The 22,417-nt window shown below is 48.9% G+C and overlaps 1 protein-coding gene across 7 annotated transcripts; it reads left to right on the top strand.

Annotated features, from left to right (window-relative positions):
• Nucleotides 1-2,262: 2,262 nt before the first annotated feature.
• On the top strand, nt 2,263-22,416 carry EPN3 (epsin 3). Of its 7 annotated transcripts, none has more exons than XM_073310768.1 (11): nt 2,263-2,529; nt 2,758-2,823; nt 8,269-8,973; nt 9,962-10,080; nt 14,953-15,033; nt 15,439-15,546; nt 16,220-16,304; nt 16,756-17,064; nt 18,580-18,690; nt 19,378-19,608; nt 20,662-22,416. In XM_073310768.1, the coding sequence occupies exons 3-11, from the start codon at nt 8,400-8,402 to the stop codon at nt 20,976-20,978; spliced, it is 1,935 nt and encodes a 644-aa protein (XP_073166869.1). In that variant the 5' UTR covers nt 2,263-2,529; nt 2,758-2,823; nt 8,269-8,399; the 3' UTR covers nt 20,979-22,416. The 7 variants fall into 7 exon arrangements, with proteins under 7 accessions (XP_073166869.1, XP_073166868.1, XP_073166870.1 ...); XM_073310767.1 differs by having other exon boundaries at nt 2,263-2,586; XM_073310769.1 differs by having other exon boundaries at nt 2,263-2,605.
• Nucleotide 22,417: the final 1 nt, after the last annotated feature.

Raw genomic sequence — 22,417 nt, 5'->3', positions numbered from 1 at the left:
GAGCATGAGGTGGCACAGGGCACCTGTGCAACCCCTACAGACACTGCTGTGCAAACACTCCAATCTTGCACATTTCCTTTCAGGGGAAAACACCCTTGTAAGGCCTGGCTTTGTTCAGAAGACAAAATCTATTAAGAGCCCCAATGTGTGCCCTTCCATTGGAGTATAAGCCCTCAAGAAAGGGTCATTGCTTCAGCCAAAGGGATAGATCTAGATCCCAAGCTGCCAAGCCATACAGGCCAGGCAGGAAGGATCCCTTTTCCTCCATGCTTTGGCATTTATTTGTATGTATTTAATAATTTATAGTGTGGTATGTGAAAAATAATGTCTAGGTGGCATATGACTATATCCCATATAACATCAGAACACAGACATCCTCATAAACAGAAAGTGAAGATAAAGAAAAGACAGTGTCTCAGACCGGCCAGATGGTATTCCTCTTGATTTATCTCCACTGGGGAGATTCTGTTGGCCAGCTCATGAAAGAGGATTCTGGTGGCATTCTTTTCCACTCACTCTGGGAGTGTATGCTCTAATTCCCAGACAGGAGCATAATCTGGCATCCATCTTTCCTCCCTTTCCCCTGATAGGCAGTCTTTCAGACAGCAACAAAGTCTGAGTTGAGGGTCATCCTGATGAGACTCAGAGCGGCCCAGGAGGTAGCTGTTAGGTATCTTCCCAGATTACCTTCTCTGGTGTAGCCTGAGGCAGAACCTTTGGCTCCATGGCCCAGTTCAACATGAGTAGACCTGCTTACATGGGTCTTGGCCTGGCTTTGGAGTGGACATACGTGGGACTGCTTTCAAAGCTCCCACTCTCTGTGCATCATATAGTGGGGGTGTGGGAGGGAATTAATGACTGATTACCCACAAGAATGTCTCTGCACAGAAGATGTATTCTCTATTAAGTAGATGTCAGGGATTACTAATATTTAAAAAAAAAACTGAAATCCTGTCAGTGATTAAAATAATAGGCCGGGCTGGGGGAGAGTGTGGGTGGTGGTGATGACAGCAAGAGATCTGACTTATTCTGGAATAAAGAAAAGGAGTACTTGTGGCACCTTAGAGACTAACCAATTTATTTGAGAATAAGCTTTCGTGAGCTACAGCTCACTTCACTGGATGCATACTGTGGAAACTGCAGAAGACATTATATACACAGAGACCATGAAACAATACCTCCTCCCACCCCACTCTCCTGCTGGTAATAGCTTATCTAAAGTGATCACTCTCCTTACAATGTGTATGATAATCAAGGTGGGCCATTTCCAGCATAAATCCAAGTTTAACCAGAACGTCTGGGGGGGGGGGGAGGGGTTAGGAAAAAACAAGGGGAAATAGGCTACCTTGCATAATGACTTATCCACTCCCAGTCTCTATTTAAGCCTAAATTAATAGTATCCAATTTGCAAATGAATTCCAATTCAGCAGTTTCTTGCTGGAGTCTGGATTTGAAGTTTTTTTTGTTGTAAGATAGCGACCTTCATGTCTGTAATTGCGTGACCAGAGAGATTGAAGTGTTCTCCGACTGGTTTATGAATGTTATAATTCTTGACATCTGATTTGTGTCCATTTATTCTTTTACGTAGAGACTGTCCAGTCTGACCGATGTACATGACAGAGGGGCCTCACTCCCTGAGCCAGAGTCTGGTTGCTCTGCAGGGAAGGGCCACCACACTACAGATGGAAGCCAAAAATCTCCCTCCCACAACTGATGAGAGGCAGTGGGACAGGCTGAAAGTAAAGGGCTGCTCCTTTGGGCTGTTCCAAATTTAGATCCTGTAGAATCTTAACAGATGCGACTGAAAGGGGGCTGGGACGCCATTGGGGGTGCATTGTGATCAGCTGGCGGAGTCCAGAGGAGGCTGCGGCCCTGGACTACGTCAGAACACTGGCTTTAAAAAAAGTGACTGGCTGGAAGCCAAAGGGGACAGTGACTGAGCGTTTAAACATCCTCCACCCTCCGTACACTGTCTGCATTTCTCTTTCCTCCAGTCCCAGGAAGGGGGTCCCGTCGTCATTTCCCTATTGCATACAGAGACTAAAGGGTTAAAGAGAGCTGGGAGTTTTCTGCTAGCCCCCTAGGCTTCACGGTGGCAGATCATCGCTGGGACAATAAGAACTGGGAGCTTTTGTAAAGTCTGTGGTCCTGAAGGGGTTAATGAGAGCAGCCAATCCTGCCTGTGTCCTGTTAGAGCTGAGACAGACCTGCCCAGCCAGCTTAGCAACTTTCACAGCGTGTGCAAGAAGCAGAGAGATTTCTGACAGTCGCAGGGGATAATCTACACTACAACATAGCTCTCCCCGTCCACACACTGCCGGGTCCTCAGGACCGCTGGGGGTAGCAGCGAGGAGGGGATGTAGCCCTTGCTGGATGGGATGGATTTAGGAACTCTGGGATTGAACCTGCACCAAGCCTGGACAGTCATCTGCAGGGAACAGCATAAGGGCTGATCGGAGCACTGTCTGCTGATTGCACTCTGCAGAGGGGAAGCTGCTCAGACTCACAGGGACGAAGCCAGTGCCAGAAGTAAGACTCCTTCTCCCTGTGCATTGCGGAGCTGGGATGTCTGGGGACCATAGCCAGGTACAGGAGCTATCCTGTGGTAAGCAGGAAGGTGACTGGATGGCAGGTTGGAGGAGGGTGGGGGTGGGGAGGAAGGTTCTGGATGCTGGAGTATCTCAGACTGCAGTGAAGCACATTTTGATTTTCATCACTAGTCTGGCAAAGCTGTAGGAATTTTTTTTTCCCCAACAGAGCTCGGGTCCTCCTGCAGTGAGCTGCCTGAAGTTTCTGAGATGAGTCTGTTTCAGGATGGCTGAGGTAGGGCAAAGCCTCCCCTACTCCCCCCCCCCCCCCCCCACAAGCTCCCTGGGGTACTGGATGGTGGTGACTGTGGGGTGGGGGGTGTTCACACACAAGGGATTCAGTACCATATGGATAGAACAGCACAGGGGAGCCTTGAAGTGTAGCCCCAGCTCCTAAACCCAACCCCTTCCCTTGGTGTCAACTCCCCCTCCCTGTCTCCTCCCCCCACCATCCCTGGTGTCACACTGGTCATCTGAGCATTGTGGCCACTTCCACTCAGTACAACAGACTTCCCCGGGCAGGCTGGCTGACTTCAGCTCAGGCCTCCCCTCAGGACACCTGCCCTGGGGTCCCTTGTTCTCTTGAAGCGGTGGTGCCCCTCTGCCTGTGAAATACCCTCCACGCAGGAGAAGGGCCCGGAGTTCCAGACGTCTGGGAAGGGAAAAGAAGATCCCCGGGGGATTATGTAATTCCCCAAGCTATTGCAGATCCGAATGGAGGCATATGCAGCCGAGGGGGTAAGGGTGTGCTTTGTGTGTGCTTGCATGTAGTTACATGAACACGTCAGGGTGGGCCCCTGTCTTTGATTTCATGCTGGGTAGGATTTTCCTCAGAACCTGAGTGTTTGGTTGGGCTCTTGGCAAGTTTCACCCTTGGTCTCGCAGCCAGACTCCCTGTCTCTCCCCCTCCCTCCCTGTCTCTTGCTCTGTCTTTTCCTCCCTTTCTATCTTTGTCAGCTGTAAGAAGAGCCGACCCCTTCCTAGTTCCTGTAACTTATCTCCCTCCCTCAGCACTGGGTACTAGCCTGTGAGCCTGGCGCCCAGTGGGGCATACCAAGAAGGGAGCAGCCAGTGGCAATGGCCTTTTGGAACCTGGCTGCGGGTTTATTAGCAGCATCTCTGGCACAGGGTAAAGCAGCCTGTGATGGAGCCTTTGCCGAGGGCTGACTCCTCGCACTGTTATACTGATTGCTGTTTGGATTTCACCTGTTTTGGGCAACGTTCTCTCCAAGAGGGAGGGCCGTGCACCTTGCTAAAGTTAACAAGGCTTTTCCCATCTTTCTCTTCTCTTCCCCATCTCTCTCTCCTCCTTCTCCCATCCTCATCTTGCTGACATCTGCCCTTTCCCTGTCTGTCACCCTGAGTCTTTCCCTCTCCGTTTCCTGTTTCTCTCCTCTCAGTCTGCCCCCTGCCCCCGCCACTCTTCCCCAATCATTACTTGTCTCTCTTCCTCTCCCCTCCCTGCCTCCTCTTGCTCCAGTCTCTCTCTCTCTTTGCCTCCCGAGACACTTTCTTTTCCCCTTTGCTGGGATCACTAAAGCTCCCTGGTTGCTGGAGACCCTGCAGTTTGGTTCAGTGCCGAGCCACTGTGTCCTTCTCCCCACCTGACGGCTTTCTGCTCAAGGTCACTGCAGTAATTCCATATGAGGCTGCCTGGTGCTGCCTTATCTACCACACGGTTTCTGTTTCACTCCCTTTATATTCCTGGGGATATTGTGTTTGATAAAACTCACTGCTTTTAACACCATTGGCAGGGCTCCAGGCACAAACACTCTGCCTGCTCCAGGTCGCCACCCATGTCCGACTTTTGTTTTTTCTCCTTTCATTCCTGTGTTTCTGGACGTCATAAAAACTGAAAACTTTCTGGGAAGTTTTGCAAGCAGGTGAATAATTGTAGGGACAGCTCATGCTGCCGGCTGGAGACAATCCTGGTGCTAGTTGGCACATTGGGAATGTCCGGACCTGGGGCTTCTACTGAAGAGGGAACCTGCTGGGAGCCAGAAGGGAATGTCTCGAGCTGAGGCTTTGATACAAGGGAGAATTTAATCAGCAAAAGCCTAGCATTCGCTAGCAGGGAAGGTGGAACTTCATCAATAACCTTGTTGCAGTCAGAAGGGAAAGTGCTGATCTTGATCGTGAAGAACTTAACTTGATCAGCTCGGTTGTTTTTAAGCAGTAAGGAGTGACCGTCTCCCCCCACCCCTGGCGGGTACTGCTGTCTCTGGTTGCAGTCATTTTACTGGCATTTAGCTGCCCTAAGATCTAAAGACAGTAGGCGGGTTGAGCTGGGCTGCACTGTGAAAGGAAATCAATACAGGGAAATATCTTGAAAGAAACTTCTTTAGCCCTGTGAGCCATCTCTGCAGATTCCTCTCCCTCTGCCTCGGTGAGTGTGATGCCTACACTGGCTGGGGGTGGGTGGGTGGCCTGATCTTCACCTATGGCCATGGGGTTAACCAGGCCATAGCCAGGCAGAAGTAGGGCCTGTCCAGATCTAAGGTGTTCTCAAAGCAATTGTAGGACCTGACTGGTTTTAATGGAAGGTGGTGGGAGATGCGTGTTCTTTGTGGGTGTGTTCACATGAAGCTATTTTCGGCCCCGACTCCGTCATGGAGAAAATGAGGTTCCCTAATGGAGGTTATAGCTGAGTCACTTAGGAAGGGTAAGGATGAAAACAAGATGTAGCAACTGAATTCCGGGGAGCATAGTTGCCTCTCAATCCAGGAGGTGAGGACTGAAACCACTGTGTCTCCCCACTCTTGGGAGTGCAGGGTCAGGGGTAAACCCAGTCAGAGTGTGGAATTGGGAGAGGATCTCTAGCACAGGTCAGACTTGTGTCTTCTCTTTGGGGCAGTGTGGGCAGTGCTGTGCAGTGATCTCCAAGCGTACATTAGCTGGAGCACAAGAAGTGAAGCAGGGGAAGTGAAGGGAGTGGGGCTAGAAAGCAAAGGTTGGCCTTGAGCACAAGCAAACCAAGAGGTCATTGGGGTAGCTCTGCAATTCATGGTTTGCCCTTCTCCCAAGGAAGAAGAAGGAGGAAACAGCTCACAGGATCCTTACGCTCCCTCCATCACCAGAGAACTGGAGTGGGGGAAACTCCTGCCCTGATTGTCTCCCCTTCCAGAACCTTGGGGTCCTGCAGCTTACTCAGACTAGATTTAAATGACCGTTTTAAAACATCAGTACCCTGTCTACGCTGCAGCCATCACCGTCACTACCATTGGTGGAGAGTCATGGGTCCCAATTTCCTTACTGTTGACACAGCTTTGAAAACCTCATTGTAACATGCATCGTCTTTTCATTGCAACAGGGCTGAGGGTTACTTTCTACATGTGCAAGTCCTGTCCCTGGGACTCTGGAGGACGGCTTAGCTGCTCTGCACCCCCGTGTGTGTGTTAGAGTGTGTGTGTGTGCATGAGAGAGAGAGAGATACTTTGTGCTCATTCAAAAGAAAATTCAAAGTAAGATGTTCTTATCTTTCTGCACCCACCACCTCCACCCTCTATCAAATTAATTTCTCCCTCCAGCCCCCTCTCTCCTGCTACCTCTGCTTGGATATAACATTAGCAGTTAGGTGGGCTGCAGCCTGGTAGGAACATGACAGAGACCCCGCTTGGGGAATGCACTTGTTTAAAAAAGAATTTGTAGGGAGTTTTGTGCTCTTGAAAGGAGCTGGAGCCTTCCGTTCGATCTGCAGGATGGGCACAGTGGCAGCAGGAGGCCATGTGGTCTGGTGGGCTGAGCCCAAGGCCAGTGTCAGAGCCTTGTGTGTTCTCATCTTGATCTGCCCCGCTGGCTTGCTGGGTGTCACTTGACCTCCGTGTCTCAGTTATCCCTTCTGTCAAGGGAGGATTGCAGCCTTTCCCTGCTCTGGCGAGGACTAATTGAGTTAATGTGTGTGAAGTGCTCGAGGTTATTGTTACAGGACAGGCAAGAGTAGTCTAAGTTTCCTGCACCAGAATGACCCGAGCCTGAAGTTACCAGGGCAGATGGAGAGTAACTCAGTCTCCATGACCCAGGCTGCATTCAGCTTCTCTGCTGAGACTGATAACAGTGGGGACAGTTAGCACCAGGTGAGATGTGGACACCCAGGAGCTGGATTGAAACCACCACACTTGTTTCAGATACACCACTAAATACTAGGTCCAGACTTTATCTTCCTGTGCTTCAGGCAACAGGGGCTCTGTGAAATGCCTGTGCTCAGACCCTGAGGGGAAGTATTGCTTGGCATATCCCACCTTCAGATTTAATGGCCCCCATCAGTGTCCATTCCCAGAACAAGGGGTTACCTCAGTAATGCCGTGAGAGAAACTAGGAAAGAGAGGAAAAGGTTTGGTGAACCTGCCGGTCATTTCTCTACAAAGATGCAGGATGGAAATATACCCTGAAAAAAATTCCTGCATCAGACTGTAACTGAACCCAAAGTCTGGGGTGAAACCCTGGCTCCGCTGATGCCAATAGCAAAGCTCCGGTTGACTTCTGTGGAGCCATGATTTGGCCCCTGGTGCATAGAGAGGCTCTACAAATTTCAGCATTCTCAGACCTTAACATTCTCAGGATCAGTTTGACTGCCTAAGCACTGTAGAGTTTGGGATGCTTACCCAGAATGCCTGGGTGCACGGAACTGGGTCAGAAATCTTGTCATCTCTAGCACCTTTGTTCCTGATAGGAAATATCATGAGAATAGGCTCTTGTGGCATTTCAGCACCTGCTTCCCTTGCTGGGATCCAGAACCAGCATACAAGCTCAGAGAATGGTAGTTTGAGTGTGGGGGTACAGGTTTGTTGGGGTGAAAGGTTCTTATTTTATCCAAATTGATGCGCTAATCCTCAGTCTTGAGCCAATTGTTCTCTAACAGGAGAAGGCCATGGATAATTTCCAGGAGAAGAATCCCAGTTCGACAAGTGATTGGGAAAACAACAGCTGGGGATTCCATATTTATTGCCTCTCAAAGCAGCTTATTTGCTGAGTTTACTTGTAAAAAGGTGGCTGGTTTTCTGACTGCAAGCTCTGCCAATGCACACTGGGATCTGAGAGTCACGCTGGTTTTCTTTTCCTTCTGTGGCATCAGCACCAGTATAAAAAACCATGTCGACTAAAGGGAGAATTGAACCCAGATGCATTTGGAACTTAGTTAACAATTCTGATGATGCATAGAATCAACAGAATGGAATCCATTTCCCTCTCCCATAGTGTGTTTCCATTGAGAAAACAGTACACACCTATTTTTGCCACTATGTGTGACTCTGTACATAGAGGAAGCAGATCTTTGGGGGAAGAAGGTGCCATTTTTAGACAGTTACTTTTAGGAGCAGAACCACATGGTAAAATCCAATCCAAATATTTCCGTAGAATACAAGAGGAGATATCTGGAGAAACTATAAGAACTGACTATTTATTTTCTATATGATTTTTCCTTTGGATTCATCTCGAACAAATAAAAATTTACCTTGTTTGCCTTTAGCTGCAGTAGGTAGCAAGGTTAAGTCACAAAATACATGGATGTATGGAATAGAAGTATTATAATTTTTCATATTACATTTAATATGTCTTGATTATACACATTAAAGGTGAAAATTACTGCAGGTGCTGCCAGAGAGCAACAGAAGTGCTTTGGGAATGCAGACTGGGTCCCCTTTTCACTGGTGATTGTATTTAACACTTTCTGTCTGTTTTCCAGATCAACGTGAAACCTAGTGAGCTAGAGCTCTTTCACTGGTGAAGCTGGAACGGTGACTTTCCCCCTGGGTCCCAGACTGTTTATTCCTCAGTTCTTCATTGCCCGTTGTGGACTTTCTGCAAGGTTCAGCCATGACTACCTCTGCCTTGCGCCGGCAGGTAAAAAACATTGTGCACAATTATTCGGAGGCGGAGATCAAAGTGCGTGAGGCGACCTCCAATGACTCCTGGGGCCCACCCAGCTCCCTGATGTCTGAGATTGCAGATCTGACCTTCAACACGGTGGCTTTTGCAGAGATCATGGGGATGATCTGGAGGCGGCTGAATGACAGTGGCAAGAACTGGCGCCATGTGTACAAGGCACTGACCCTGCTGGACTACCTCATCAAAACTGGATCAGAGAAGGTGGCCCATCAGTGCCGGGAGAACCTTTACACCATTCAGACTCTGAAAGACTTCCAGTACACAGACCGCGATGGCAAGGACCAAGGCATAAACGTGCGGGAGAAAGTCAAGCAGGTCATGGGCCTGCTGAAGGATGAGGAGAGGCTGAAGCAGGAAAGGGCTCATGCCCTGAAAACCAAAGAGCGCATGTCCATTGAGGGCACGGGCATCAGCAGCAGCCAGCAGCTCTCCTATGGCAGGCGGACATCGCAATATGGAGAAGACTATGGCAAGCCGAGGGGGTCTCCATCATCCTTTAATTGTAAGTGCTATAGTGCTACAGACCGTGGGTGGTATGGAGAGTGTGGGCGTTTCTGACCCAAGGGCAGTGGATCACTGGATGTCTGAAGTTCAGAAGAAACGTCTGGGCTTGCTCTTGTCTATCCTGGCAGTCCTGTCCAGAACATTGTCTTTTAGGGCAGTGGCTCAAAATCCGTATCGGTTACTTTCTAGCCACATGGCCAGTAGTCTCCACTGTGGAGCAGACACAGGTTTCTTCCTGTTCTAATGTCATGGGGTAGGTGACCTTTGGTCTTCCTCTGGGCCATCCTCACGTGCAGCATTCTGGAGAGTAAAAGTTAAGGCTGGGACTCTACATCTCACAGAGTCTGAATTGCTCCCGGCCTTCAAGGCATTACTATTGATGGGTGAACAAGGCACTCGGAGCACGGAACTGAAGGAAGCACCTCACAGATGCCATCTCAAACACTGGGGGATTGTTTATGTTAGAAGGTTGCAACTCTAAAACCTTTCTCTAGCAGCTGCTTATTTTGATATCAGCCTCAAATACTTTCTGATCGTTTCCTATCCTCCCACCGAGCTGCCTGCTTTGGTGAAGTCCCCCTGCCATTGTGTAGAGATTCTTGTGCTAACAGGATCCCTGCCGGAAAACACAATTTTATTCCTGGGGGGTAACTGTTCTATTTGCATCCTGACCCCGATCCCCACCCTTCTCCTTAACCAGGCTGGTGGTTGAATTCCAGCTCTTTAAAGGCAGACTGTCTCTCTGAGTGCTCTGGGACATCAGTGACATGAGGAGCAGCTTCCCAAGCATTTAGGGCAGTTGCTGAGCATGAAGGTCCTGTAGCGTGAGCTGGGTGGTGGGAATGAGGGGAGAGCAGAAAAGCCCGTTGAGGAGGAGAAGGTAGTGATCAATGCGGATTGACTCCTAGAAACATCCCAGCTCCAGAGATTCTGTTTTTCTTCTTCCTCCTTCAATCTGAATTCTTCCTCTTTTTTTTTTATCTCAGCCTCTTCCTCGTCCCCTCAGCACGCCTCAGACCTGGAACAGGCAAGACCCCAGACGACTGGAGAGGAGGAGCTGCAGTTACAGCTTGCACTAGCCATGAGTCGAGAGGAGGCTGAGAAGGTAATGTTTGCTGCCTCTCTCCTGCGGGGTGGTGTGATTGCCTGCAATGTCATGTGGCCCATCCAGGACTGCTGTGAGCAAACATTTCCAGTGGCTGGAGATGGGACTCACGCTGGGGAGGGCTCTGTGTCACTACAGAGAATTCTTTCTCAGGGGTCTTGCTGGTGGGTCTTACTCACATGCTTAGGGTCTAACTGATTGCCTTATTGGGGTCAGGATGGAATTTCCCCCCAGGTCAGAGTGGTAGAGACCCTGGATATGTTTTGCCTTCCTCTGCAGTGTGGGGCACGGGTCACTTGCTGGTTTGAACTAGAGTAAATGGTAGATTCTCTGTAACTTGAATTCTTTAAATCAAGTTTTGAGAACGTCAGTAACTCCGTCAGAGGTTATGGGCCTATTACAGGAATGGGTGGGTGAGGTCCGGGGGCCTGCGATGTGCAGGACAGACGACATGAGCATGATGGTCCTTTCTGGCCTTAAAGTCTCTGAGTCTATGGGATCATGGTAGTAAGGCATGAGAGAGAGATTTCTAGGCTCTGTCAACCCGCATGCTAGTGTGCACAGTATTGTTTTCTCACTGGCTGCTCCATGCAGACACAGCACGCCAACATATTGTGGCATGATGAGGATTTATTGCACAGTTGTTGCCCATTTCATATACTGTGCATACAAGTGAGCCTAGGACTTGGTGTGTGCGCTGTACCAGTACATCTTAAATCAATACCACACGGTCTCAGAAAGATAGATGCGGTCCATCTAAACCCTTTCTTCTGTGTGGTTGCCTTGAAGATGAATGGTCCCTTTCCAGTGGCGGATTAATGATTTTGCCACCCCTAGGCCCAGAAATAATTGCCCCCTGACCCCCCCACCCCCCCGCAGCTTGCCTCCGCTCTGCTTCCTCCCCTGAGCGCGCCGCCGGGTCCTGCTTCTCCCTGCTCCCTGCCAGTGCTTGTGCGTGAAACAGGTTCGCAAAGGAGCGGGGAAGGTGGGGAACACGGCGTGCTCAGGAGAGGAGGCGGGGCTGGGACGGGCATTTGGGGAAGGGGACCAATAGGGGCAGGGAGGGGGCAGGGAAGGGGTGGAGTTGGGGCGGAGCCAGGGGCAGAGGGCACAAACCGGCACTGGGGGAAGCAGCCTCTGGCTGCTATTATAAATTTGCCGCGCCTGCAAATTTGCCGCCCTAGGCCTAGGCCTTGTTGGCCTCGGCGTTAATACGCCGCTGTCCCTTTACATGTATCATCAGGTGGTTTCAAAGAAGGTAAATAGAATTCCGTCTGGAGATGTGGAATCAGGACTCCGAACAGCTCATATGTAATCAGCTGCTCTAAATACATTGGGTGAAATCCTGATGATATTGAAGTTAATGCGGGTTTTGCCATTGACTTCAATGGGGTCCGGATTTCACCCATTGTCTTTCATGTATAAATTACTCTGATTCTGTTACTTTAACCATGAAGGTTTTATGCTGATGTGCCCAGAGTGATTCTGTTATTTCCTTGGCAGATACCAGGGGGAACCTGTGTCCCCCTGGGGAGAATGGGTTCTGTACCAGGAACTGCAAACATCCTGCAGAACTGGTCCATGTACTGGTGACTCTAGCTGTGATTTGAATGCAGTTGTGCTAGTGTGTGGGCATCGGATGACTAACTTTATTCCACATGACTGTGTTTAATTAAGTCACTTGGGATCATTTGAAATGAGGCTAGACAAAGCTCTGGAAGACATCATAGAAAGCAGTTCTGCCTTGGCCAGGGGGAGGGGAGGGGAGACAAGATAACCTAATGGGTTCCCGTCTCACTGTTATATTCATCATGTTAGAGTCAGGCCCAAAATCCCAGCCTAGAGCATGTGTCCTTCATGTACTTTCCCCAGCTCTCTTATCAGCTGATCTGCTTCCCCCTTTCCAGGCAGTGACTGTTTGTTTACACACAAACACACAGGCTGAGATTAACGCTAACCGGCACTGCCTCTCTCTAATGATACTGATGATACTTGAGGAGGACAAAGCCACTGAGGGACACTTTGGGTGACACCTCCAGGGTCAGGGCTTTCCCGCCTCACTGTAGTCTATGTTTAAATTAAGCTTGGTTGGACCAAAATGTCTCTCAAACACCTTCTCCTGGCTTAGCCTCTGGTGGTTGAAGTTGTCCCTGTGCCAGGCATGGCTCTAGGCCTTAGCATTCCTCTTTGTGCTGGAGCCACCCACGGTTGCTGGAGGCCTGGCTGGTTATATGATTGCTACCTACATGGTCACCATCCCTGTTTCTGAGCAAAATAGTTACCATTTCCCACCCTTCCCTTCCTGGAAGCTCTTGGATGGACTTCAGAGAACTTGTGTCCCTATTTTTGTCCCAGAGATGTAGCTTCCCAAACCTTATCAGGGAAGCTGCTGTGGTTAGTGCTGAAGGAACGTGCTAGTCAAAGAGAAGCTTATTAGAACCACCCATCTAGGTAGGCCAGGCACAACCGGGGAAGGGGGTAGGCAAAGGGGACATTTGTTTCTCCTCCTCCCTCCAACAGTCTTCAAGGGGCCCCACATTATTGTCAAAAAGGCCAAAATATGTACAAAGTTATCCAATATTAAACAATGGAACAGCGACAGAGTGGTGAGTCTTCATCCTTTCACAGCTAACCATTGACACAGGAGCCAAGTTTTCCTTTTTTAAACTCTTAAAATCCAAGAGTTTCTAGGGGTCTAACTAGCCCTTGGGCTCCTGAAAGGTTGTTTTGTTTCTAAAATAGTGACCTCCCAGGGTCCCAAAGTACTTGCCCCCCACTCCAAGTAATGGGACCCCAGAGCCACTGCTGCATCTAGGTCAAACTGTGTCATGCAGAATAGCCCTCCTCCACTGCTCCTGGCTGCTTTAGCGCCAATGAGTTTTCACAGACCATCAGGCCTTGCTGAAGGATTCTGTAGGGTTGTGAATAGGTGTGGCTGGTAGTTGTGGTCCCATCTGCATGTTTGACCTTTTAGTGGAGAAGGGCCCAAACTGTATGTTCACCAAATCCAAGTTTTCAGCATGAAGGGACATGGTCAAAATGCAGTCTGGTCCTCCCCCCACTGCAAGACTGATCCGTGGTATAATGAGGCCCCCAATGTGGTAGCGTTCTACACTGAAGACAAGATCTGAATATTTTCCAACATGCAGAGTAGCAGTATTTCAGTGGGCTGTTTGTGTGCCTATTGGATGAAGTTGGAACCACTGCTGTTCCAGCAGTTAGTGATGAGATGGAAGGAGGGACGGAGTTTATTGCAGCACATAAATCTGTTTAGTTTTATCATCGGTTGAGAGAAGAAACATGGTCCACAGTTGTAAGGATGTGACTGGGAGTAAGGTCTTGGGTTGTCCTATGGGCTGTACCACTAATACACTACAACAGGGGTGGCCAAACTGTGGCTCTTTTACCATTAAAATGCAGCTCGCAGAGCCCCCCATGTCTTTCCCCCCATTCTCCAACTACCAGACTTGGGAAGAGGGGGAAGCACAGGACCTCTGCCTGCAACGGGGTGGTGGGGTAGTGGCTTCTGCCTAGTGGGGAGGGGGGTCTTTGGACTTCAGCAGGAGCAGGACTGAAGCCCTGAGCCCCGTCAGGAACCTCCCGCAGGGCTGGAGCCTTGGCACGTGTGCCCTGGCTCTTGAACTTCTGAAGATTGTTGTATGCGGCTCAGGGGATCAGTACATTTGGCCACCCCTGAACTATAAGATCTTTGCTTAACCATCTGCACTTCAATTTTCCCATCTGAAAAGTGGGGATAATGCTGTCATCACAAGGGTGTTGAGGATTAACCAGTAACACCTGTAGAGCTCTCTGATCCTTAGAAATTGCTATAGCAATGCTAGGAGCTGTTGTTACTCTTTATCAATGTTATTAAGGGAAGATCTGCTAATGATGTTCCCCTGGAGATAAAAGAGCAGAAATATCCACTGAATTCCTGAGCAGTATGCAAAGTGTTTAGCTTTTGCAAGGGCTGCCCTTGATATGCTCTGACCTCAGCAAGGGGAAGAAGTGTCACTGGGGAAGCTGTATGGTTAGAGGCCTGACAAGCCAAGCAGCTAAAAGTCTAAAGAAAAGTTATAACCATAAACACAATGCAAGATAGAATCTTATCGGGCCCAGATGAGTCTGAAGTGGCAAGGTGTTTGTATGTCAAATAATAGTGGACACACAACATCTTACATTAATGTACCACCTTTCATCTTGAAGGATCCCACAGTGCTTTACAAGACAACGTCACTGAAGTGCAGCCACCTCTGAGGTGGAGCGCAGCAGCCAGCTTATGGCACCACAGTGGGAGGACTTAAGAAAAGTGATATGGGATCTTTTATGTTCATGTAGTACAGATGGGATGTTGGTGTTATGGCCTCACCTCAAAGACTTTGCTAAGAAGCTACATGTATGTATCTAAAAAATGTGAAGGGCTAAGTCAACTGTGCCAGGATTCAAACCTGTGGTTTCAAGGTGTTGGTGTTTCAAACCAGAAGCTTCTAAACCAGCCCCTCCAGCAATGGATTGATGGGCAGAGTGCTAGAAGAGTAGATGAACAGACAAACAAAACAGTGGATGGGTGAATGGCTGGATGGAAAAGGAAAGAGAGCCTGATTGATGAGTATATGGAGGAAAGATCAGATGGATTGGTGCATGGATGATGGATGGATGAAAGAATAGACATTAAGATCGGTGGTTGACTAGCTAGATGGAAGAAAGAGTAGCACCAGATGAATGGATAAATGACTGAATAAAAAGACTTACTGTATAACAGGTGAGGGATTGAAAGAAAGATGGTTACAAGGAAGGGGATAATTTGGTAGCAAATACAGAGACCTCGAATCAAAGAAGCAATTTCATTCAGTTCTCCTTCATTGGCAGCAGCCACTTCCTCCAGCCACCAGCACAGATGAAGAATTGCAATTGCAGATAGCACTCAGCCTGAGCAAAAAGGAGCATGAGAAGGTACCCCACACGCAGCAGATCAAAGGGCACTTTCCTCTTCTTGGATTCTAACTTCATGAGTTTCTAAATGGACCTTTGGAGTATTAAACATTGTGCAACTTTCTGCCTTGCTTGGTGTCTTCCTGGGAAGTGGTGTACCCCAGTCCTTCTGCTTCTGGTGCCTGCTTCGCTGTAAACTTACGTTCACTGCTCTTAAAGCTGTGCACTGAATATTCCTATCCGTGGATTTATCATGAAATGTGCAAATACATCAGTAATTGGCCGCTGGCTAATGCCCAAAACTGTAATGCACAGCAACCCCTGCCCTTGGTCTCTCTGCAGAGAGTCAGTGCACATCGGTGATCCTTTATCCTGTGTCTTTACTGTTCACATCCCAGACATATGCACTGTCCATTTTGACTGCAGGAAGTGAGGGCATGCCAAGGAGAGAACTCACTGCTACAGAGGGCACTGGAAGAGACCCACACGGGTATTGAGGAGGAGGAAGAAGAGGAGAAGATGAAGAAAAGTCAGGTGAAAAGCTTTAGCTGGTTGTCTGGATGGCTGTGGAGATATATAATGGGGTACAGAACATTTCATCTCTTGGTATCTGGTTCAAATCTATCCTAGATTGGTAATGAGCAAAGGGATTATTCCTTGATGGCTGTTCAGTGGTGTATGTGACTTGATCTGGTGATCTCTGTGTAATTCTCCATGTCTGCATGATTAAAAAAAAAAGACTCCCCATAGCAGTTCACACCTCATTAGCAGCCTGACCAGGGAAACTGAATTACCCCTGGATTGTCCCTCCAGGATGGGTTTGAACAGGCTGGGAGACACTTGCCCTGTTTCTGCTCTACAGGTTAGTCTCTAAGGTGCCACAAGTCCTCCTTTTCTTTATAAGTAGAAGAGTTCAGCTAGCCTTGCTGTCCCGCTGGCTTTGTGCGTGAGCACTGCATTCATGTAAAGCTTTAGCTGGAATAGATTTTAAATGACGTATTTCTTGACTACTGAGAGGAGCCAAATCAGACCATTCCTGCCCAGATCTAAGGTTAGGTTGCTTCTCTGCAGGAAGTATAGGGTGAGGTCTGGGGTTACCTGGGAAAAACCCCTCTAGTAGCCCCTTTCGCTGCAGGAGCAATATCGGACGAGGCCTTGCAGGTATCCCTGAGCCTTAACTTGTTTCTTTTACTCCTTACAATTCTAGTCCTCTATTGTGGAGCTGGCAGACATTTTTGGACCAGTGCCAGTAACTTCAACTCATGTTTCAGCTGACCCATGGGATATTCCAGGTGGGTGCAACTCTCAATCTGCTGATGCTTGGGAGAATGGCAGAACCTTCTCCCCTCCAGCTCTGTCCTTGTCCAATTCTGGGAAACCTAACAGTAAGAATCTTTGCTTGTGTTCTCTCTGTCTGCCCTTTCCCCTTATCCTCTGCTCACTCACTGCATTGTCATAGCAGCTTTTAACCACACCTGGGCTATTGAACAGAAACGAGAAATGAAGGAAGAAGGGTGACAAATGGTAAACATGGGCTGATTACTAAATGCGCCCTGCCTTCTGGCCTCATTTTGCTTTATGTGTTTCTTTTTTGATTACCTGTTCTTTTCTGTTCTTTCTTTCTCCTGCTCCTCTCTAACCTATTTGCCCCTTTGCCTCACCCCTGGCTGTGTTTCAATGCTCTCTGCAGTGCCTTTGAATGGTTCCCTGCCTGTGTTCCACATCTTCCTGTGTGTCTTTCAGGTCTCAAGTCCAATGTGGAACCAGCAGGAGCCTCTTGGGGCCCCTCTGCAGACCCCTGGGCTCCAATCCCGGCTGCTTCCGGGGATCCTCTAAACCAGATGGCAGCATCTATCAACCAGACCTCCACTGGGCCTTGGGATCTTCCTCCCATAATCTCCTCCTCTGACCCTTGGGAGAAGACCCCCCTCTCTTCAAGTCTGTCATCAGCAGATGCCTGGGTAAAGGCATCCCCACCTTCTAAAGCTTCCGCTGATGCTACTTGTACTGCTGATCCTTGGGGAGGTGTCGTTGACAATCCTCCCAGGGCAGGTAAGAGAAGCTCATTTTGTTCATCAGTTTCCATTGCTACTTGAAGCTCGGGATCATTCTTCCTGCCATCCTCATGATACTTACCATCACATCTTCTTTTGGGATCCAGTTTCCTCTGATCCTCTAAAAATCTCAGCCAATACCTGCATCTTGTATTTCCTTCCCAGGGAATGTCTTTGATGGTCCACTTTGCCAACTCCACTCTGATCCCCTCTCCTGAGGAGGAGAATGTAACAGATTTTTCGCCTAAATCTTGAGCACACTGGTAGACATAGACCCACTCTTAGCCATGTCTATACTCAAAATAGAGTTGTAGTGAAAACGGTACAGCCCCCTGGGAGAAGAATAACAAAACCACAGATCAGGTCTGTCCAGTGTATGGTGAAAGCCCTTGCAATGCCCAAAGGAGAAACCCCTAGGAGGACAGTAGTGTGTGATGGAGGAATTTACATTAGTCCCTCTGGGAAAAGAAAGCTAGAAGAGTTGGACTACACAGTGTGATATTAGTGCTGGTAAGGCCTACATGGGGGAAACAGAGCCACAATGAATAGAAGCACAAATTTGCAGACAAAGAATACTTTCTGAGGGAACAAATTTCTTAGGGCTAGATTCTGATCTGAGTTACAGTGGTGTAAACTTGCAGTAACTCACCTGAAATCAGTGGAGGAATGGGTATTTAAAAGAAGCCAGATTCTGATCTCATTTACACTGACATATATTCATAGTGAAATTACTCTGAATTTAAATCCATGTGAATGAAATCAGAGTCTAGCCCCTAGTGAATAACTTTTCCTTTCCTTAATTATTAATTAATGATGATTATTTATGTATTATTTGCATTGCCATTGTGCTTTGGAGCTATGGTACCAGGGCCCCCCTGTGCAAGGTGCTGTACAAACACAACAAAAGATGGTCCCTGCCCCTGCCCAACAGAGCTCAGAATTTAAGTATTTCTCAACAATGATTCTTTCCTTTAGAGAAAGGAATTCAGGTAACTGGCACTTCTTTGGGTTGCTAGCTTTGCTCAGTCTATGCAGGCCTCAGGATAGAAATGAAGGGTGACAGATTTCTGGAGTCATGGGGCATGCCTGTCCCTACGGGTCTGGGATTGGTCTGAACATACCTTCCCATTGCCCTCTGAGGCACTAACAATCAGGGAAGCCTGCCGGGCTGCAGAGGATGGCATGCATGAAGTGGGCCCTCCCTTGTATGCTAAGTTTCTCTGTCTCATCCACTGGCATTGGTTGGTCAGTGGGTCACTGATTTGGACTTGGTGGCTCATTCATACAGGCTGCTTCAGGACTCACTGACCTAGTTCGTTCCTTTCTCCCTCTCTCTGGTGTTCTACGTTCTCCTTAACCCCTAACTCCCCATCTCTGCTCGTCTTGCCTCGTTTTTGTCCCTTTTAAAAATTGATTCCCTCTGTCCTTCCTCTATTGTTTTCCTTCATCTCCTCTCTTCCTTCCCCTTGCTTCCCTTCTGGGTCTGTCTGTCTGTCTCCTTTCTTTCGCTCAGCTTCAGGTGATGTCACTTTTGACTTGTTTGCGAAACCACCCCAGCCGACCGAGCAGCTGGAGCATGAGAGCTCACAGGCCCCATCCTCTATCAAGCCTAACAGCCCTGTTGGTAAGAGAGTCCTAACAGATCAGGGGTGCTGGGGCCGGAAGGATAAATAGGGCATTGCGGAACAATGGGGAAGTCGGCAGGTGTGTCTGCAGGTGAGGGTGGGAGCTTCCCTGGGGCTCTGTGGGAGGGTATATTTGTTTCATATTGTGGCATACATCTGCATGATTATAACTTACCATATCATATGGCTACTGGCCCCAAAGTCTCTCACTGTCGTCATCTCTGTGTTAGACATCTGACGCAAGGGTTAACTATCCCGAAGTGTTTGCACATGGGTGAAGGTGGAGTCCGCGCAAGCTACTGTTTTTCCATTAGCTAGAAATACTTGGGATCAGATGGGGCAAACTTCCATTGACATTTGTCTTCTGAGTCTGGCAACAATGCATGCTGCAAACTGCTGCTGAGTAGACAGAGGGTGCAGGTTCTTGAAGCCGAGACTGCTATTTCTGAGCTAGACTCCCTGCAGCAACTTTCTGTGTTAAGGAAAGGTTGTCCCAGATAAAAGGGAAGTGTTTGTGAAGGCAATCCAAGAATGTGCTTCGTGATTCTTCAAGACACAACAGTCAGAAGAGAGAGGCAACGTCTCTGCTTCTCTCTCACGTGACAGTCCACACTTCTGCCTGTTGTTCTCTTGAAATTCATGATCCCATCTTGGTTATGCTATTCAGTCTCTGCTGTTTGTTCTAGATTTGGACCTGTTTGGTGACCTGATTCCCAGCACCAAGCAGAATGGAGTTAAGAACACAGACGTTTTTGATCTTGCGGGCTTAGGAGACTCTCTTACTGACTCCGACAAAGAGAGGAAAGATTGTAAAACTCCAGAATCCTTTCTTGGCCCAACTGCCTCATCCCTGGTGAATTTGGACTCCTTGGTGGTTGCCCCTGCAACCCTGAAGACTCATAATCCATTTTTGTCAGGTGGGTCATGGGGCGCAGGGCCCAGTCAAAAAGGCCACTGAAGGATGTTGGGTGGTTTCTGAGGGTATGCCTACACTGCAGCATAAGCCCAGGTTAAACCTCAAACCTAATCCCCATTCTGTCTACACACAAATTGCACTAACCCAGTGTCCCAGGACCCCACGGGGTGAAGGGTCCGAGCCTGAGTCAACCCGGGACCCAGGGTTCAAGCCCTGTTGTTTTGCAGTGTAAACGCAGCCCCACTGAACCTGTGCTCTGGGAATCTGCAAAAAGTATCCTACAGTCCCATAGGCCAGCTTTCGTTGTCCAGTTTGGTGGACAGTCAGATTTTCCCACGCTGCACCACGAACAAAAGGCTAGAGCCAGCCACATTTTGGGAGGGTGATAGGAAGTCTGGGATATGGGTGGTTGAACTTGGGCCTGCGCAATGCAGTGTAGATGCTGGAGCCCCAGGCTGGGAGACCCAGGGTTCAGCAATTCCTAACCTGGGGTTACAAATGACTGTAGATGCTCAAGCCCTAAGTTAACAAACCCAGGGTCTGCTAGCTTGAATTCTACTAACCCTGGGCTTACATTGCAGTGTAGATGTACCCTGAGGCTCTTGGCGGGCTATGTAAGGATGACAGGTGGGACTTTCGAGGGGCTCATGAGCTGAAGGCCACAAAAGGATGGTGGGCGGACCAGTGGGAACATTTTCACAATGACTTGGTTTAACATGTAGCACCTACAGTGGCTGAGCTCTGCCCTTAGTATCACAGTGAAAAACAAAACCACACTACAGTTCTGATCCTGGCCAGGAAACGGAGGTCAGCCTGAAACTCAAGGCAGAAACTTTGGTTTGAACTTAACTTCTCAAGCTAAATTTTTCAGTCTTCTCTCTGAATTTCTGGGGTTGAGTCAAACCCTGAATGTTCCTGACTCATCGGTTTAGTAGTTGAATTTAATAGCAGTGTGTTTTGAGACCAGAGATTAGCCTTGACCTTTAACCCTATCCCCTGACTTCCCATCTTGTAGGCTGTATGCCTGATGATGCTGTGTACTTTCTCCTTACAGGTCTCAGTGCACCTTCTCCCACAAACCCATTCAGCATCAGTGACCAGACCAAACCAACGCTCAATCAGATGAGGACCAGCTCCCCAGTGCCAGGCATGGCCACGGGGATGACCATGAACTCCATGACCTACAGTGCTTCACTCCCTCTTCCACTCAGCAGCATCCCAATGACCCTCCCCGTCTCCATGAGTGCCTTCCCGCAGGCCGGCGCAGGGCCGTTTCCACAGCTACCCAGTAACCTGCCTCAGCCTTTGTTGCCACTGACAGGCTCTGCTCTTCCCCCCGCCTCACAGGGCGTGATGAACCCTTTCCTCTGAAGTCTCTGGATCTGTGTTACATGTAGTCTGTCTTGTCCCATCCCCAGCTATTATGGAAATCTTTGCGTGTTCTCAAGCAAAGGCCTTGTGGGCAACAGTTCATTAGTTGTGATGGAGGAAACCATTCACCTGCAACTCCTAACCCAACACCTGCCCAGGTTACAGAGACACAGTTAGCATGAATCTCCTTGCTTGAAGTGCTATAGAACTACCTGCTCCAGCATGGCAGGTAAAGGATGGCTAGATCTGCCTTTGACGGCAATAAGGGCACTCTTGTCATCAGCTGGCATTCCCATGATCTGCAGAGTAGATGGAGGGTCCCTAAGAAAGGGCTTTAATTATCTAGGGTCCTCCTCTCTCCAGCACCATATGCTGGTACCCAGAGAGCCCAGTATGAAGCATCTTAACAGACATTTTCTAGTCACTGTAGATCTCTTAGAGATCATCCTGGGCCCATCAGTGGGATAGAGGAATCCTTCTATAATCTGCATGGAAGGTGCAATCACTTGCTGAAACTTGCCGCCCCAACGCTTGCTGAAGGTCAGGATGTTCCCAGGGACAGGAGGAGTACCCCTTAGAATCCTTTTCCTCTGCCAGTCACCTGTATGCTTTTCCCCATGGCCCTGGGGATGACTGAACTCTGATCCCGAGAATCCTCTTCCTCTCCTGCTGTCACCCATATGTTCCTCTATTTGGATGCTAATGTTTGGGACCCTCTTCTCTGCCTGCCTTATCCAGATGTCTTCCTCCCCCACATCTGGGTGTCACTCTTGGGAACCCGGTTTCTCTGCTGCTGTCACCTGGATGTTACTCTGCTTGGGTGCTGGTCTTTGGAACACTTTTCCGCTGATGCTGTCATCTGAACTGTTCTCCATGGGGCACTGACCTTTGGAACGCTGATCCTTTGTGGATGTTCCCCATGTGTTCATCGGCCTTGGTGCAGATCCTCCCAGCCTGACCCCATCTCCCTTAAACTCAACAAGACAAAACCTTCTGAGACAACCCACACAGGCCTGGATAACTTCAACTACTGGATCCCAGTTTCAGCCTCTCGAAGCTCTCCTGCCAGGACTGCGGTGCTCTGTGGGAAATACATTGGAGTGGGGGAGGAGGGGCTAATGAGTTGGGACTGTAGGCTGGGGACAGTGTGAGGTTAATATCCTGAGTGCCAGCTGTGTCTCACTTTGAGGACTCCAGGCCAACTCCATTAGACCCCGGTGCAGAGGGAGAGGAGGACGCTGAGACACTAACACAGCAGAGGGAGGGGTGATGGGACTAAGAAGGGGGAGTGGCCGGGCAGTTGTTAGCTCGTTAGTGTACACGTTTCACACTTCTCTAAAGGGGCAGAGGCAGCAGCACGGTTTACGGAGACTTCATGGCTGTAACTGAATGTAGGAAAACATGAACTGGCTGTAAAACAATAAAATATTCTAGTGTAT

This window comes from Lepidochelys kempii, chromosome 14, assembly GCF_965140265.1.
Source record: "Lepidochelys kempii isolate rLepKem1 chromosome 14, rLepKem1.hap2, whole genome shotgun sequence".
Taxonomy (NCBI): Eukaryota; Metazoa; Chordata; order Testudines; family Cheloniidae; genus Lepidochelys; species Lepidochelys kempii.
Note: the sequence above shows the minus strand (reverse complement) of the source record. Positions and strands in the feature narration are given on the sequence as shown.

Excerpts from the sequence above, each read along its gene's own strand:
- EPN3 (XM_073310768.1), top strand. The coding sequence starts at position 8,400 with ATGACTACCTCTGCCTTGCGCCGGCAGGTAAAAAACATTGTGCACAAT. Across the intron at positions 8,974-9,961 it reads GTCTCCATCATCCTTTAATT|CCTCTTCCTCGTCCCCTCAG; the intron begins GTAAGTGCTATA and ends TTTTTATCTCAG. Across the intron at positions 18,691-19,377 it reads CAAGCCTAACAGCCCTGTTG|ATTTGGACCTGTTTGGTGAC; the intron begins GTAAGAGAGTCC and ends TGTTTGTTCTAG.